Source organism: Paroedura picta, chromosome 4 (assembly GCF_049243985.1).
Source record: "Paroedura picta isolate Pp20150507F chromosome 4, Ppicta_v3.0, whole genome shotgun sequence".
NCBI lineage: Eukaryota > Metazoa > Chordata > Lepidosauria > Squamata > Gekkonidae > Paroedura > Paroedura picta.
In genome coordinates this window covers 112,238,727-112,257,428 of record NC_135372.1, presented here as the reverse complement: position 1 = coordinate 112,257,428, position 18,702 = coordinate 112,238,727, and the positions used below count along the sequence as shown (strand labels likewise).

Sequence of the window (18,702 nt, the reverse complement as noted above, 5' to 3'; positions counted from 1 at the left end):
CCAGAATATCTTTATGTACATGTGTGCATATACAGGCATAAATAAAATCCATTATACATAAATGTATTAAAGTCCATAGGATTGACTTCAACTGGACTCTGCAAAGACCAGGAGCCACCATATTTTATTACTATTGAATAAATTTTAACCTGCATTACACTATTATCTGAAAGTTCTCTTGACTGCCCCCCCAACTGAAATCAACCATTTCCCCCTCCTTCAGTGAAACATTTCACTGAAACTTTATTTCAAAATACAAGTGGCAAAGATCATGGTTCAACATGATATCTGTTTTATGGTGGCACCCTGCTACTCTTTCCCAAATTCCAATAGTGAATCAAGAAGACTAAAGTCTCCGTTGTAAACTATTTTCAGACAAGCTTGCATTTGCTCATATTTGTACTTGAAAAAAACCTAGGAACAGAATCATAGTCAGAATTCCATGTGGGATAAGACATGGGCCATGTAAGAGACTGATCCCAGCACATCAATAACTAGAAACTACTGTAGAGCCTTATGCTCTCTGGAACAAAACATTTAATGCTGGAATTTAATTAACACCTTCTAATGTTTTGCTCTTATTGTTTTTGTTTTATAAAGTACCTCAGCCAGATTCTTGCAGAGGCAGCATAGCAGTTATCTAAATAAACAGGCTTCCTGAAGCCTGAACTCACAACAGTACGCCATTCCACAGAAGGAGACCTACCATGGAGAATGACTGTCACTAGACTGTAACCAAATAGGTCATCCCCAGGTAACTGTAACTATTGTAAATCTCACCAAGTCTACTTGTGGAGAGGAACAGTCTAAAATCAGTCAAATCAATACATAAATAGGTGAGGGTTCTACCAAGAGAAGGCTGTTTGAGGAATGCAACTGCTCATGAGGGGATACTGGGAGACGTGGTTGGACAGGTATAGGAGTCCCAAACCCTGAAGGGCTTTTAAAGGTATCAACCAGCACTTTATATTGGGCCTGGCTGCCAGACCCTACCAAGCAATCCTGTTGGTACTCAACTGATCAAAATCAACATATATGATATCCAGGTTAGAATCAAGACTGTTAAACCCAGATGTCATTAACCTTTGTATATAATTTTGCTGGACAAGATTCAGCTGATGCAAGGATAGTGCAAGGGAAGAAATTCTCTGTGGTCATCACCACCATCTCATAGTCCTGTAAATCAGGGGTAGTCAACCTGTGGTCCTCCAGATGTCCATGGATTACAATTCTCATGAGCCCCTGCCAGCATTTGAACATCTGGAGGACCACAGGTTGGCTACCCCTGCTGTAAATGGTCCCCATATTGCTTTATCTGATTCAGTATGAGTTTTCTGCTGACAGTGCTCTAGCTCAGCCATTTCAAGAGGCCATATGACCCCTCGGGGACCATGGTACTTTTGAAAGCGGGGGCACAGACTGAAAAAAATGTGAGAAGGGTGCCATAGTGGTTAATTGGGGCCCCTGGCAACTGAACCAATGAAATGCCCTTTTTGTCATGTGTATATGTGTGTATGTATATGTGTATTTATATGTGTGTGTGTATAAGATAAGTTGAGTATAGCTTAGCTAAGGCGCTGGGCCTAAGAAGGGGTCCTGAAACCTGAGAAGAGCTTTTAAAGGGCCATGGTTAAAAAAAGGCTTAGAATGGCTGCTTTAGTTGTCTCTTCATGTTCTCTGAGTATATGCATCTACTCTCTAAAGACAGCCAGTTGGAGCTTGTGCTGTTCTGTAAAGAAATGTTCCTGTAACATTGAATGCATTTTGCAAACAAATTCCATAAGACACTTCAAACAAAAATGCCTTTATTTTTTTAAAAATCTCACAATAAGTTAGCAAAAATACAAAAATGGCAACTCCACACAGTAGAAAAAACTTCAGTGGCAGTATTTATATGGCTTCAGTGCCTGGAAATTGCAAACTGCCAAAAGAAGTTGGTCAAATAGTATTTCTTTTAAAAAAGTACACACTAGTGCACACACACACACACAAAACCATTGGCCCCCAATGAAGCAAAACTTCTACATATGGAAGAAAACAGTTACTCTGAAATCCTTCCTCAATATACTGAAGTGGTGTCCTTTCACCCTTAATTAATGTTCCCAAAATATATCAGAATGCTTTTATCAGCCAATTCTAGCCCAATTTCCAGAGATGAAATATTTGCTATTAGTGAAGTCACTGTCACACTACCTTTGGGAGACCTAGCAGATACATAAATAAAATAATGAGGCACATTTCTCAGTAGCTTCCCTTTGAACTTGGGGGAGGGTGGGTGGGAAGCAAAACAGCTTTTCAGACCTACAGAATTGGATAAGTGGCTTCACTAGGTAAAGTCTGTGGCTTTGGCTAGGGAAATAAAATCTCATCCAGTGTTAGAAGGGAAGGAGAGTTCTTCCCATTTGGAGCATCTTCCAGTGTTAGTGAAGACACAGAGAGCTTCTCCCATTTGTAAAGTCTTAGTGTCATGTTTCTTCTACTCTACAATCTGCTGCTGGTGACTTTCATTTTAAAAAGTGAGCGGATTGGGCATGTTTTCCTGTATCCTCAGTTCTGAGACCTTTCTTCTTGGAACGCAACGGCTACATCCTCCACAACGATACTGTCCACAATTGAAGACAGTGAGTGAAGGTTGCGATCTTCAGACGAATCATCGCTCAGCAAATGATCTGTTGAGAACAAAGTAGCTATAAGAAGGTGGCTTTCTTTCGGAATCCAGGGGCTTCTGAACAAATGGGGGGGGGGAATCCTAAAGAAAAGTCACAAATGTTTTGTGGCTGGGATCAGGCCTGGTAATTGTGAGAATTCCCTGGAAGTAATTTCTACCCCCAAAATCTGAACTACTTATCCAGCAACACACAAGTTATGTCCAGAGCTCCCACCATGTGTTCTGTGTAATTCTCGAGTTGCAGATTCCCCTCGGTTTCCTTGAATTGCTACTGCAGTATGGGTGAAAAAGGGTTTTTGCCTCAGCCTTTCCTATCCAGTTTTCCTGACCTGAAATAGTCCTGGGCATGCTACTTGGCCTATTGTAGAAACGTATGAATGTACACATGGATTTTCTCCAACAAACCAAACAGTGTATCCCTGAAACAGGCTGATCACTAAGTACTCAAAATCGGAGAGGCCTGTCACTATCCTGAGCCAAGGAGGCAGAGCTCTCTCCTCAGGTCAGAACTTACCTGCCAGGTCCAAAAAGGGAGGTTATAACAGTATGTAGACCAGTCCTGAAGAATAACCATGGGTAGAAAAGAGTCCCGTAGCACCTTAAAGACTAACAAAATGTGTGGCGGGGAATGAGCTTTCATAAGTCACTGCTCTGAAGAAGCACCATCAAATTTTCTTAGTCTTTAAGGTGCTACTAAGCTCTTGCTCTTTTCTATTGCTACAGACAAACACAGCTCCCGATCTTGATCCATGACATTCAGTGTGAGTTATGAGATTTGGGGCCTAAATTATAACTTCCAGGTCCCATCACTATAACTTATTGAGAGATCATATTGTTAAAGTACTTACATATACCACCCTTCTTTGCATTTGGTGGTGTACAACAATTAAAAAATACAGCCAGTTTGAAACCTCAGTAATTTAAAGACTAGCTCCCTAAAAAGATAAGACCATCTACCTACTTAGTATATATCCTTGTTGTAGCCTTTAACTAGTTTGAATCTATGTTTTAGCCGTTATTTACGTGTGGGCCTGAGATAAGTTTTAGAGATAAGTTTTAACATTATACTGGGAAAGCTCATAATTAAACATTTGGGTTATCTCAGTGAATACACTTGTTTGCGCTTCAGGGACATATTACAAATCTGATTACATCTGTGACAGCACAGATTCTGTTCCTTGGGAGAAGCTTTTAAGTTGCGCACAACTGTTTCTCTGCCAGAATTTGATGAACAAAAGGTGATAGTTCAGGCTCTCCTGTGGCTGAAAGTGGACTTTTAGATCCCAGGGGAGCTTTACCAGGCTGCACTTGGTGTCTGGTTGGAAACTTAGAAGCTTTATCACTTCACATAGCCTGTCTATCTCTTAACTTCTTGGGAATAAAAGTTGGGAATATGCTCCCACCAGCTCTCTGCCAGGACAGTCAGGGCAAATTCCGTAAGGAGGAAGAGAGTACACACAGCACAGCAATGCCAGGAAGAGCACTGATAATCCATAGTGGACCAACTAAGTTTGTCACAACGTTCCTGGAACACTGGGCATATCCTGCTGGGGGTGGATGGTGGGAGATCCCTTTGTGTTAAGAATCTGGGATGAGAAAAAGTCAACAGAAAAGCTGCTTACCTCCAGGATGAGTGCTGAACTCAAGCTGGGTGCTCCAGTCTGGGCTACATGAAGTGCTGCTGGATCCATGCTCACTGGATACCTGGAATCATAAGATAGGGTCCCTGAGAATTACACAGACACCCAATTGTGACTGCACCCTCAAACAAGTTTTCCCTGCTGACACCTTTCTTCTTCCTGGAAATAATTCATTTGCCAGGAGTATTGAAGAGGTTTATTAAAGAAACCCACAATGCATGAAACTACATTGTAAAGAGGATTCCACTGGGGTTGGGATGAAGGGGTTCATGTCCTGCTTCTGTGTCAAAACAGGTACTGGAAAGTTGATATTGCAGCTCTATCCCAGTTCTGCCTTCTTCCAGAAAGAACCAAGGGGTGATTAACTGACGCCCATCATGACTTATGTGATGGCCACAAACACTTGGCACACCCTCATCCATAAATGCAAGATAAGGGTTCCTGGTAAAGGTGAGTGCTTAAGTAACAGAGAGAGAGGAAGCGGATTGGCAGGAGGATTCCTGTGCCCCAAAACTGATTCTGTGATTCTGACTAGAAGGAGCATGGGGGGGTGGGGGTGTATGTGCAGTCCTGCAGTTGCTTCACTGTGTAACTACAGCCAGCATTTGGTTGGCTTTTCCCCCTAAGTTACCACTTCACGGAATCCAAAGGGGCCAGTAACTGAGAGGCAAGTGAGGCTTTTATTCCTAGCTGTAGTCTGCTTTGTTCTTGTTAACAACAACAACAAAAAAGACAGTGGGTGACTGGGCTGACCAGGAACTATAATTTCCTACATACACACACACACACAAAGACATTCATGCTGTAAAGTATGGCATTCTGTCATGTCTTTTTGCTGAAAGGACTTACTTAAATTGCTTTTGTTCAGCTGCCCTATATTAGGGCATTTCTGCGTGGTAAAGGATCAAACATGCCTTAAAAATATTTCTTAACTCAAAAATCTTGACATCTGCAAGTTCAAGTCCAGTGCCAGCAGCATGCTAGATTATCCCTACAGTCTCCAAGCAGGACCTTGCTGGGCTCCCTGGGCAACCTGGTCCCTTAGAATGTTGTGCCCTTTTCCCCACAGGGGCTTGATTGGCTCTCATAGAACCAGGGGACAAAGTGGGCCAGGCAAGAGAACCCCGCCAGTTGTCTCAAATGACACCCCAGGCAATGATCAACTGGTGCCTGAGATATTTATGCAAGCACATTCCATGTGGCAGCCACAATAACAATAGATGTATTATTGTGTTGAGAACTTTGCATTTCCCCAGGTACTGGCTGACAAGGTATTCATCCAGTATTGTAACTAAGCTAAAAGTAAAACTTTAGAAGAACTAAGGCAGTCTGAATGCAGTGAATTAATATTCATCATACTATAAACTGATCACATAGAATACAAATTTTTGCACCCATGCCAGTAAAAAAAAAAGACTTCAGTACAATATCTATAAAAGTAGTAAATATTTTAAAAGCAAGTATTTCTCATTCTAAATAGGAAAACCATGAAATAAAAAAACACTTGCAAACCTGTCTTACACTGGAGCTTATTAGTCTGCGAATATTGTCTACTAGATCAGCAGTGGCTTTCCAAAGTCTCAGGTAGTGGTCTTAGATCCAGCCAACTTTTCTACTCAATTTCTTTCTTTACTGTATTGACCCTATCCCACATGGCTTTTGCTCGTGCAAGTCTCATGATCCCCCTCCCAGCTGAAACGCTTCTTGGTTCCAAGACTTTATTTCTGATGTAATCCTTTTAACGGGGGATGCTGGGCACAGAACCTGGGACCTTCTGCATGCAAATCAGAGGTCACAAGCCCCTTTCAATAAAATATAGGGCAGGATCTGAATATCCAGGGAAGGGAGCTTGGAAAAACAAAAGTCTGAAGCTCCTATACAAGCTCTTCTGCTGGTGGCGAGGAACACACACACACACACAAAACCATTGGCACCCAATGAAGCAAAACCAAGAATGCTTTTCAGTCATTTTTATGCATCTTGAATTAGGTGCTCTGGCTCCTAGGAATAAAAGGCTGCAGTTTGTACCCAAATGCCCTTGTGCAACTTTAAATGGAGACATCTAGTTGCCCATTTGAACTCAACAGCTGTCCCCGTCTCAAGCCCCACTCCCCATCCTTTCTCATTGGCACATGAGCCGGAATTTGTTTCTGAAGTGCCATCTGTTGGTTAAAATTTGGTGTTCCAGTCACGTTAGTGGTAAGGGCTGAGTCAATTGTTACTTTGCTATGCATGCCCATCTTCGGTATATATATCTCATACTGCCTCTTTTGCACATTTTCTGAGTGAGCATCCTATGCTTGACTGGCAAGGGATTATGCTAAGACATCCTTTTGAATAAGGGAATGACACTCCATTAACTTAGGCGGGAGGTCCCTGGACAGTTGCGGCTGTACTTGAACTGTGCCACAATGCAGAAGTGTAACCAGTTGTTGAAGATCAACCCCTAATGATTACTCACACTCACTAAAATAAATTTCCCCACCTACTGGGCTGAATGTATGTGTAAAGAAGATAATCCTCCAGCCCATGCTGACTTCTCTATGCAGAAGGCTGATTTTACAGTTGCCTCAGGATGCACAGACTGAATACACTGGAGAACAGGGTAGGTCCATTCCCCTGTGCAGGAAGAGCAAAGGCACGATATCGACAACCCACTTTGCTTTGGGTAAGGAAAGCTCTGGTGTGCGGGGCCAGTTACTGAAGCCAGAGAAGTTGGAGTCCTTTGCTGTGGGATATCCACCAGCCAGCAGTGCTGGTTCCCAGGGCTAGCTGAGGAACGTGCTCTTGGGCAACACTGACGGTCTCCTGGTGGCTCTCTCCCCTCCCTTGGCACTTACCCCCGACTGGGTGCTGTTGCTACAGTAGCGCAGCTCCCGCTGGTCCTGCTCCTGCTGATGGAGGGTGCTCAGCAGCGCTTGCAAGCGTTCAATGTACTGAATGGCACTGCGCAGGATCTCCACCTTGGGCAGCCGCTGGTTGGGGTTCAGCAGAGTGCTCCGTTTCAGAGCTTCAAAGGCCTCGTTGACCTTTTTCAGCCGGCGCTTTTCCCTCAGGGTAGCGGCACGGCGCCTGTCGATGGAGACGCTCTTCCGCTTGCATACTTTGCACGCCCATGGCAGGCACTGGCCGGGGCTGTGGTCTGGCAGGGCGGAGGCCTTCTCTTCCAAGCCAGCCCTCCCCTCCGGACACAGGGCCACGGCCGCGCGGTCTTGGTAGGCCGCCTGCTCATAGCTGTGCAAGCGAGGGCTCAGGTAGTTTTCCCCGTCATAAAATCGCTGCTCTGTGAAGAAATAGGGGTTGGTCTCTAGGAGTTCCATCGCAAGCGTCTGGCAAGGAGAAGCCTGCGTTGGGGAGTGAAACTCCAGCTCCTCGCACCAACTGCTTGGTGGCATTTAAACCCCGTGCTGGCATTAAATCACAGAGATAAATATAGCAAACCTCCAGGAAACCTGAGCTTGCCCTAAGCTGCTGCTTCGCATCAAAACTTGTCCATCTGATTTCATGTACCCTCCTTGTGGGGATTAGTCTGCTGCTTGGGGCAGTGCTGTGGCTGGAGGGGTGGGGGGAGCTGGCATGTGCTCCAGAGAAGCCGGGCCGCCTCTCAAACAACGGCCTCATTGGATTTATTTTCACTTGCTCTCCTACAATGATATTGATGAGCAGTCGGCTCCCCGAGCTGGCAGCTCTGTGCGGCATTCCTGCCTCATCTGCTCCTTTCAATTACTGCTGCCTGCCAGCGCCCAGGCAGAGACTCCCCAGCCTCCCCCGAGAGGAGTAATGCAGGGACAGGAAGAAAGGCAGGTCAACCCCCCCCCCCCCAGAACAGCCTTTTCTCTCTTCCAACACCTCAGTATCGCCTTGACCTGGGTGGCAGGATCGGGGTGGCGAGCCTTTTGCAGCCTCACGAGGCCCTGGGCAGCCCTGGATGGGAAAGCTTTTCCCAGCATTGCAGATCCGTGCTGGAGAAACGTCGCCAGTTGATTTTCTGCCTCTCATGCAGGGGGCACAGAATCTCCCTCCATTATAAAGGGAGCAGTCTAGACAAGAATTCAACCTTCTGGCCCAATTGGTACATCCTGTCATAAACACCTCTCTTGTGTCTCCCACTCTTCTTTTGTGTCTCAGCTTACTTGTTCTGATGAGCATTACATGCTCAGGGCAGTCAATGAATCCAGCATGATGGAGTCTTATATAAAAAAAAGTTTTACTAGTATACACCTGTTATTCATTTTTATACTTATTTAAATATTTATCTTGCTTTTGTTCTGCAAAGCAGGGCTCAAAGTTGCCTGCAAAAGCCAAAAAAGAACAACAATCTAAAATCACAATACACTGAAAAATATACTGATACAATTGTGGCAGCAGCCAGGCAGTGGGACTGAGCAGGTGAAAGTACTCAGCCCTCGGCGGAATAAACTCCCCTGCCACACAACTGCATAGACAGCCACAAGAAGTAGTTCAGCTTCAGGCCTGAACAGTCAAGAAGTGGAGCTCCATAGGTGGAGGAAGAGCCCCTGGCGGAATAATCTCTCCCGGTGAGGAGTAGCACATTTTTTGGAAATAAACACAAGTCAATGATCAGTCAGGTAAAAAGGGACTCTAGCAGTGGTAGTCAACCTGTGGTCCTCCAGATGTGCATGGACTACAATTCCCATGAGCCCCAGCCAGCAAACGCTGGCAGGGGCTCATGGGAATTGTAGTCCATGAACATCTGGAGGACTACAGGTTGACTACCCATGCTCTAAGGAACATATTACAAAAAACATAAAGGTAAAGGTAAAGGTATCCCCTGTGCAAGCACCGGGTCATGTCTGACCCTTGGGGTGACGCCCTCTAGCGTTTTCATGGCAGACTCAATACGGGGTGGTTTGCCAGTGCCTTCCCCAGTCATGACCGTTTACCCCCCAGCAAGCTGGGTACTCATTTTACCGACCTCGGAAGGATGGAAGGCTGAGTCAACCTTGAGCCGGCTGCTGGGATTGAACTCCCAGCCTCATGGGCAAAGCTTTCAGACAGCTGCCTTACCACTCTGCGCCACAAGAGGCTCACAAAAAACATAAAGACCAACAATATTTATCCAAATACATTAGTAGCAGAAAACAGAAAGATTTTGGTAAAGTTCCTCGTCAAAGGCTTTTAAGTAGACTCAGCAGTCATACACAGCTGAGGAAGGTGATGCAGGATCGGGGATTGTGGTGACAGCTGTGCCATGGGATTGTCAAGAGTTGGACATGACTGAATGACAACGACAACAATTAACCGGAAACAGAGCGTGAGTATAAATTGGCAGTTTTCACAGTGGAAGATGGTAATCAGTGGGGTACCTCAGGGCTCAACACTAGGTTTGGTGCTTTTGAACTTGTTCATTAATGATTTGGAGCTGGGAGTGAGCAATGAAGTGGCTACATTCACAGATGACACTAAGTTGTTCAGGGCGGTGAGAACCACGGTGGACTGTGAGTTACTCCAGAGGGATCTGTCGATGCTACGCAAGTAGCTGCCAACAGAGCAAATGAGGTTCAGTGTGGGCAACTGCAAAGTAATACACATTGGAGCCAAAAATCTTAAGTCTGTCTGTCTGTCTGTCTGTCTGTCTGTCTATCTATCTATCCTTATCCATATCTCTATATATTTATGAAAACCGAGGGGGTGGGACGTGTCCGGCTGTCCAAGTTTGAATAGGGCCAATCAGGGTACTGCCAGCTTTGCCCTGATTGGCCCTGCCCCTGCAACTCCCGCCCTTCCGTCCCTGGACTCTAGCCTCTTTGCTCTCAGTCGCCTCAGTGCCTGGAGCCAGCAGCAGGTAAGGGGAGAGGCCTTGGACAAAGGTTCGTGGTGGAGGGCCTCCTAATGAGGGCCTCCTGGCCTGCTAGGCTGGGCCTGCTGATGAGGGCATAGCAGCCTGCTGACTGCTCGTTAAGGACTGCTAAGGAGCTCTGTCCCGAGCCTGCTAACTAGCTGCCCAGCCCCCATCCACCCTAATTGATCTGGCTGTGAGCTGCCGTCCAAGGCCACCTTAAGCTGCCTGGCCATGGGCCAGGAGAGGGGACCCTTTCAAGGCCCATGTGTATGTGTATATGTGTACACACACACACACAAACACGAACGTATGTTGATGGGGTCTGAATTGACGGTAACTGACTAGATCCCATTCTGCAAACATTGGATAATGAAAGTGTGCAATAAAAAAGGCAGATGCCATGCTGGGGATTATTAGGGATTCAGAACAAATCATACAGTATCCTAATGCCCCTGTATAAATCTATTGTGTGGCCTTATTTGGAATATTGTGTACAATTCTGGTCACCACACTTTAAAAAACACAGCATTGGAAAAAGTACGTAAAAGGGCAACCAAAAGAAAGATTAAAGAAGTTAGGGCTCTTTAGCTTGGAGAAATGATAATTGAGGGGTGACATAAGAGAGGTTTATAAAATTATGCATGGGATAAAGAAAGTCAAGAACTGTTTTTTTCCCTTTCTCACAATACAAGAACTTGTGGGCACAGAATTAAATGAATGAACAGGTAACTTAGAATGGATAAAAGGAAATACTTCTACACTCAAAGATTAATTAGCTGCAAGAAGTAGTCGTGGCTACAAGCGCAGATAGCTTCTGGTGGGATTTATTAAACATCTGGAGCAGAGGTCCATCAGTGGCTGTTAGCCACAAGGTATTGTCAGGATTGTAGAATCTCTGTCATAAATTAGCCTGAGTTCCTCCATGTCAGTTATATTGCTTGATTGGGCCTGGCGCCTCTTTGCCCAGGCCTTGTAGTTTGCTAGCTATAAAATTGAATAGTATTGTTATGTTAACCTTATCTTGTTGTGGGCTCGCGGGGTTGTTGTCACCTCTTCAAGGCTGGGAGAGCGAAAGCCTGTTTATGTTACACATCTGTCTTTTCTCTCTTGCCCCCCTCCCTTGGGAACTGTCAAGTTTTGGGCGGGAGAAATGTATTGATAAGCTGGGGCAAATCTGGCCTCTGGCAGATTTGACTTCTCAGTCTCTTGCGTATAGTGCTAATCAATAAAACTCTTTTTATTAAGAAGTTTGTTGTGAGTTTCCTGTACGTTTGACATTAAGTCAAATCTCACAACTCCTTTCACCTGCCAATATGCAGGGCGAAGGACACACTTTCACTGAGCAAGGAGAGGGCCTGGATTGGGACCTCTCCCAGGGCGACGGTGCCGGTGGGGGGCCGTACAGCTCGGGCATGCTCAGGGCCGTGTCAGGAGCAACTCCTGGGCCCGAGGATTTTTTGGAGCGGCACGTCACCGAACGCAGGCGATTGTCGAAGTATGACCGCCCCACTGGGGATGAACAGTGGCCGGAGCATCTTGGAATGCCTAGCTACGGGCTGGAGCCCGTCGGTGAAACACAGGACCTGCAGTACAAGCTGGACAGGGTGACCAATTGGTTGCAGGATCTATCGGGTCGGTTGGATCCGGAGGAGCAACGCCGAACCCAACGCCTCCTGAAGGAGGTGCTCGGTGGTGGCTCGCATGACACCAGTGGACGGAGGTCGGGTGGTCTGCTCGCCCTGCGGGAACGTGAGATGGCGGCCATGCAAGCAGCGGCGGAGGCCGAGGCGGCGGCCCGGGCGAGAGCGCAAAGGGAGATCGAGGCCGAAGCGGCGGCACGGGCGAGAGCGCAGAGGGAGAACGAAGAAGAGGAGTGCGAGGACGCCGGTGGTGGCGGAGAGGGTGATGGAGCCGGAGCTGACGGCGCGGGAGGAGAGGATGCAGCAACGGCGGCGGCGGCGGCGAACGTTGCGGGAGCCGAAGCGGCGGCGGCGGCGGCGGCGGCGGCACGAGAGGCGGCGGCGGTGGCCGCGCGAGCGGCGGAGGCGGCAAGGGCGGCAGCAGATGCAAGAGCGGCAGCAGGAATGGGACGAGGCATCGGCCGTGGTGCGAGAATCCCGGTCCCGGCCCCGGTGGATTGGGGCCAGGGACGCCTGCCTCCTCACCTCCGGGGAGTGGAGATGCGGAACACCTATAAATTCAAGGCTAAGTTTTCGGGGGACCCCGCAGCTTTTCCCACGTTCCTGGTGCACCTCCAGGCCTACATGATGGACATGGGGTTCACTTTTCATGACGATGCCGAGCGTGTGCGGTTTGTGGGGGAAGCCCTGGAGGGCAAGGCTGCAAAGTGGTTCCTGGACTTGTACCGTTACAACCCACAAGCCATCCGCAACTACAACCACTTCCTGCGCTCTATGCGCCAGATGTACGTGGAACCGTTTGAAAGGGAGACTGCGGAGAAGAAACTCAGAGCTCACCGGCAAGGAAAATTGTCAGTGGTCGAGTACGCCAGAGAATTTAAAGAGCTGTCCTCCTCGGTGCCGGACTGGACCGAGCCCCAACGCGTGCTGGCGTTCGTAGGGGGTCTCTCACCAGACCTGGCCAACAAATGTCTCCTTCTAGACGACCCGCTTACAGTCGACGGGTGGGTCCAACTGGCTGGTGAGATGGAGAATCGTCTGGAAAGGGCCTCAGTGGTCCAGGTGTTGGCAGGAAAGGCTGGGGCAAAAACCTCCACCCCAGCTAAGGTCAAGCCAAAAGCGAAGTTGGAGCCTACTGAGCGCACTCGCCGCATGGAGAAAGGGCTGTGCTTGGGATGTGGCCAAGCTGGGCACTTCCTTGCTCAGTGCCCATCGAAAGCGGCGGCAGGGGCGAGAGCTGTCAGCAGCCCTCCGTCGAAAACCCAACCCGCCAAGAAACCCACTCCGAAGAAAAGTGCCAAGTCTCTTCTGGTGCCGGTCGGTGCCGTACCGGTAGTGGACGACTCGGAGGAAGGCAGTGGCCAGGATGACGAGGACCAAGCCGAGGAGCAGTCGGGAAACGAAGACGGTCTGCTGTAAAGGCGCCCCGCCAGCAGGCCGCCAACAGGGGCAAACGCGCGGTGAGTGATTCCCCCTTACTGCTCCTACCCGCCAATCTCTCCAACCCCAGATCTGGGAAAACGGTGGGAGTCCGTTGCATCGTGGACTCAGGGTGTACCCAATCCCTGGTGAGCCCAGCGCTGGCCGAGACTCTGGGGGTGGGGAAGGTGCCGTTGGGGGAGCCTTTGCCGATCACCCAACTAGATGGGAAATGCGCTTCTGGAGGGGAAGCCACAGTGAAGACGCGCCCCATGGACTTGGACATAAAAAAACATTGGGAGCAGATCCAACCCTTGGTAAGGGAGCATGACCCCCTGGTGAAGTGGAAAGAAGGGACTGTGGAGTTCACCTCCCCTGCTTGCGAGCAACACGCCCGGCCACCGTGTCTCCCGGGCAAGGGGGTAGTGGCAGCTTTGGGGACTGTAGAGTTGGGGGCTCTCCCTCCGGAGTATCAAGACTTTGCAGACGTATTTGCGGAGGCGGAGTGCAACCAGCTTCCCCCTCACCGCAAGACTGACTGTGCCATTGAGTTAAAGAAAGGGGAACCCCTCCCTAAAGCCAAACTTTATTCCATGAGTCCGAGGGAAATGGCCGAGCTCAGGGAATTCTTGGATAAGAATCTGGCGAGGGGTTTTATTAGGCCAGCCACCTCGCCCTTGGCGGCCCCGGTTCTTTTCGTGAAAAAGAAAGACGGTTCGCTGCGCCTTTGCACTGACTACCGGGGTTTGAATGCTGTTTCTACCTGTAACGCTTACCCGCTGCCTCTGATAAAGGACTTGTTGGGTCACTTGGGGAAGGCGCGGGTTTTCACGAAACTGGACTTGAGAGAGGCCTATTACCGGGTCCGGATAAAGAAGGGACATGAATATCTGACTGCTTTTAACACCCCCCTGGGGCAATTTGAGTACATCATAATGCCGTTCGGCCTCGCCGGCGCTCCGGGCGTGTTCATGAATATGATCAATGAAATTATGCACGATTTGTTGTATCAGGGGGTGTTGGTGTACATTGATGATATTTTGGTGTATTCTGAAAATATTGAGAGTCATGCTAACTTGGTCCGTGAAGTGCTCCGCCGTTTACGGAAGCACCAATTGTTCGCCAAACTTTCGAAATGTGAGTTCCACTGGGATGCGGTGGAGTTTCTGGGTTTTCGAGTTTCCCAGGCAGGGATTGAAATGACCCGGGCAAAGTGCAGGACCTGTTAGCGTGGGAACCCCCCCGCACAAGGCGGCAGCTGCAGAGTTTCCTGGGGTTCGCTAACTTCTACAGAACGTTCATCCCCAGTTTTGCCAAAGTGGCATTGCCTCTCACTGACCTGTTAAAAACGAAACAGGGGGGGAAAGCAGCAAGCCGCCCTGGTGCGCCACTCCAGTGGACCGCCCAATGCCAGGACGCGTTTGACAGGCTGAAGTTGTTATTCACCTCCGAACCGGTGCTGGCCCATGCCGACCCCACTAGACAATTCACCGTGCAAGTAGACTCCTCGGACGTGGCAATGGGGGCCGTGATCCTACAAGAGGGGGAGGACGGGAAGTTACACCCGTTGGCCTATTTATCTAAAAAATTCTCCGGGGCTGAGAGAAACTGGGCAATTTGGGAAAAAGAGGCGGCCGCCGTGAAATTGGCTTTATCCACTTGGAGGCATTGGTTGGAGGGGTCCGCAGTCCCTTTTGTAGTATGGACAGACCACAAAAACCTCCAGGCGCTCAAGCAGCCCCGCTCGCTCTCAGCGAAGCAAATGAGATGGGCGGAATTTTTCGCTCGGTTCAACTTCTCCCTCAAGCATCTGCCGGGCAAAATGAATTTTCTGGCGGACGCCCTGTCGCGCCTGCCCCAGTACAACAGCAAACGTGACCCATTGGTGGATACAGTATTTACCCCCGCCCAACTGGGGATGGCCGCGGTGACGCGCAGCCAAACAAAGTCTGGATCGTCCATCCCAGGGGGTTGGTTCCAGAAAGAGGTGTCACAGGACTCTGAATTCCACTCCCTCCGCCCAGACCTTGTGGAGAAAGGGGGGTTGTTTTTCAAAGGCGAGCGGCTTTTTGTCCCAGCAGCGGCACGCGGGGACGTTTTAAAACTTTGCCACGATGCAAAAACAGCTGGACATTTTGGGTTCGTGAAAACCCTGCACCTGGTCAGGAGACATTATTGGTGGCCGACTCTGCGTAAGGATGTGGAAAAATACGTACAGGGGTGCGCCACTTGCATCGCCTCCAAACCGGCTGGTGGAAAGAAAAAAGGACTATTGCAGCCCCAGCCCACCCCCTCCCGACCGTGGACAGATGTCACAATGGACTTTATCACTGACCTACCTCCCAGCCAGGGAAAAACCGTCATCTGGGTGGTGGTGGACGCTTTTTCCAAGCAGGCTCATTTTATCCCATGTGCAAGCCTGCCCTCAGCAGCTAAATTGGCTTCCTTATTCGTAACCCACGTGATACGGCTGCATGGGATCCCGGGACGTGTACTGACGGATCGGGGCCCCCAGTTCGTTGCCAAGTTCTGGCGGGAGCTCCTGAGGCTGTTAGGTGTGGAGCAAGCCCTTACTTCGGGCTATCACCCGGAGTCGAATGGCCAAACCGAAAGGGTTAATCAGATTTTGGAACAATACTTACGCTGTTTCATCAACCATCAGCAGGATGATTGGGTTGCCCTATTGCCACTAGCGGAATTTGCCTACAATAATGGGGCCCACGCCTCGACGGGCGTATCTCCCTTCAAGGTAGTGTACGGGACTGATTTAGTGGCAGCGCCCACCTGGGAGCTTAATTCTTCCGAGGCTCCCGAAGTCAATAAATGGGCAGAGACTATCAGGGCAGGTTGGCCAGTAATAGTTGCTAGCCTCGAAGAGGCAAAACAAGCCTATAAGACCCAGGCAGACAAGAAACGGGCACCTGCGCCTGTGTGGAAAGTGGGGGACCTGGCCTATTTGTCTACCAAGAACCTGCGGTGCCAACAAAAGTCCAAGAAGCTGGGTCCAAAGTATGTGGGGCCATTTAAGGTGGTAAAACTGATTAATGCTGTAACTGTGGAGTTAGCTTTGCCAAAAACTTACAGGAATGTGCATCCGGTTTTTCATTCCAGCCTGCTGCGGAGAGCTCCTGATCCGGATGAGTGGCACCCCCCTCCAGCTACGCCTGTGCCAATTTACATCAATAAAGACACCCACTATGAGGTCAACCAGATTTTAGACTCTCGTGTGCACAAGGGTCGTCTCCAGTACTTGGTTGATTGGAAAGATTTCCCCTCAGGAGACAAAGAGTGGGTTGAGGCTGGGAACGTGAAGGCGCCCCGCCTTCTCCGGGCTTTCCATCGAGCGTTCCCTGACTGCCCTCGCCCGGTTGATGCAGGCTAGGTGGGGGTGGAAGTTTGTTTTAATGCGGAGGGATGTCAGGATTGTAGAATCTCTGTCATAAATTAGCCTGAGTTCCTCCATGTCAGTTATATTGCTTGATTGGGCCTGGCGCCTCTTTGCCCAGGCCTTGTAGTTTGCTAGCTATAAAATTGAATAGTATTGTTATGTTAACCTTATCTTGTTGTGGGCTCGCGGGGTTGTTGTCACCTCTTCAAGGCTGGGAGAGCGAAAGCCTGTTTATGTTACACATCTGTCTTTTCTCTCTTGGCCCCCTCCCTTGGGAACTGTCAAGTTTTGGGCGGGAGAAATGTATTGATAAGCTGGGGCAAATCTGGCCTCTGGCAGATTTGACTTCTCAGTCTCTTGCGTATAGTGCTAATCAATAAAACTCTTTTTATTAAGAAGTTTGTTGTGAGTTTCCTGTACGTTTGACAGGTATAGATGAAACACCATGTCCGTGGAGCTGATGCTCTGTTGGTGCTTGGGAGGCAACTGTGGGAGAGTTTATGGAGTTCTTTTCCTGCTTGGATTTATGTCTCACCTTTCTCCATGGATCTCAAGACAGCTAGGGTAGGTCTCCCTTCAAATGTTAATAGTTCAGTGTTAATAGTATTAATGTTATGGTTATCTATATGTTATGGATTGTTTCTTGTAAGGTTTTTGTGTACCATAAAAACTGAAGAAGGTCACTGATTCCTTGAAACTTCTCCCAATCCATTATCACCTTGATAAAAATGCCTTCCAGGACAATTCTGTAGCAGAATGCCAGAATTATGGGTGCGTTCCCTAACCTCTTGAGGCAGAGTGTTTCACAAGGAAGGGGGGCAAAACAGAATGTACATGTATTGGCAGCTGATTTTGCCAATCTGCAGGGTGGCCCTTACTGAAGGCCCTGTTTGGACAAATGCAGCTGTCATGATGGATCACAGGGAGAGACACGGTTAACAGATATGAAAGACAAAGCCCATGAAGGGCTTGTTTGTAATGGCCAATATGATAGGCAGCCAATGGAGTGACTGCAGAATGGGAGTATATGCAACACTGTCTAGCTCCCAATAATTGAGCTGCAGTGTTCTGTGCCAACTAGAATCTTCTAGCTGACTTTGATGGCAGACCTATACAAAGTGCTTTACAGTAGTCTAATCTCGATGACACAGAGGCATGTTAATGTGGCATAGATCCAGATAGTCAGATGCACCAAGTCAAGTTTGTGTACCATCTTCTGGGCTAAACGGGTAGAAAGCATTTTTGTCTCTGTATTAACCTGCTTCTTGAAGAGTAATGCTGGGTCCAGTATAACTCCTAGACTCTTCATGGAGTCAGTTAAGGGGCTGGAAGAGAGATGCCAACCCTTGTAACTTTCTGGAAACCATATACTCTGACCTACATCCTTTTGCTTCCAAAATACACAGACAGGAGCTGTGACTATGCATTGCTAAGGAGCAGGAAGCTTTCACAGGGTCAAGGACTAGCTTCTCAGGCAAATCTGAAAGCAAAAGAAAAAGTCCTGGATAATCCTACCAGTGTACTACTGAATTAGTAGTTACTGCAGGACCCCAGCGAGAGAAGGCCATTGCCTTCAAGGTCTTTCTGAGAGTTTTTGGAGGTCTCTGGCTGAGCACTGTAGGGAATGGAGTGCTGCACCAGGTGTACCTTTAGTTTAGCCATGCAGGACTCTTCCTCCTGTCCCTCAGTCCCTTAGTCCCTTCCAATAGATCATAGTGGCTTGGTTCTACCTTTGCATGTGCTCGTGCAAGTAGAAATGTGAACCAAACTTCATACTGCTATAAACATAGTATATCCCAGTCTGTTTCCCCAGTTGTGCAAGGTGCTGCATAAGGAGTTGCTGTGCACTATAATAGACATGGAGAGGAAAGCACCCACAGCAGCAACAGATTCTGCACAAGCAGAATGGTACCCAGTCCTTCTGCATTGCCTCTAGAACACTGCTAGATCCAAGCTTGGAACTAATCACAGAACCAAACAGATCTACTGTCACCCCTTCCATTTCAGGGCTTTATTGGCCACAAATTTTTACATTTCTCTCTTTAACTGTATGTATAATCTGCCAATTGATGATAATAATGCATTTTCTAATGTGGGTTTTTTTGCCCAAAATCTTAAATCACAATAGAAGTGCTTATGGTGCC

The 18,702-nt window shown here is 48.3% G+C and overlaps 1 protein-coding gene across 1 annotated transcript; it reads right to left on the bottom strand.

Moving 5' to 3' along the window:
- Window positions 1–1,788: 1,788 nt before the first annotated feature.
- MYOG (myogenin) lies at window positions 1,789–7,761 on the bottom strand. Its single transcript, XM_077335115.1, has 3 exons — window positions 7,149–7,761; window positions 4,291–4,372; window positions 1,789–2,669 (listed from the first exon to the last, which is right to left on the bottom strand). Exons 1-3 carry the CDS (start codon window positions 7,701–7,703, stop codon window positions 2,548–2,550), a joined length of 759 nt encoding a protein of 252 aa, XP_077191230.1. The 5' UTR covers window positions 7,704–7,761; the 3' UTR covers window positions 1,789–2,547.
- Window positions 7,762–18,702: the final 10,941 nt, after the last annotated feature.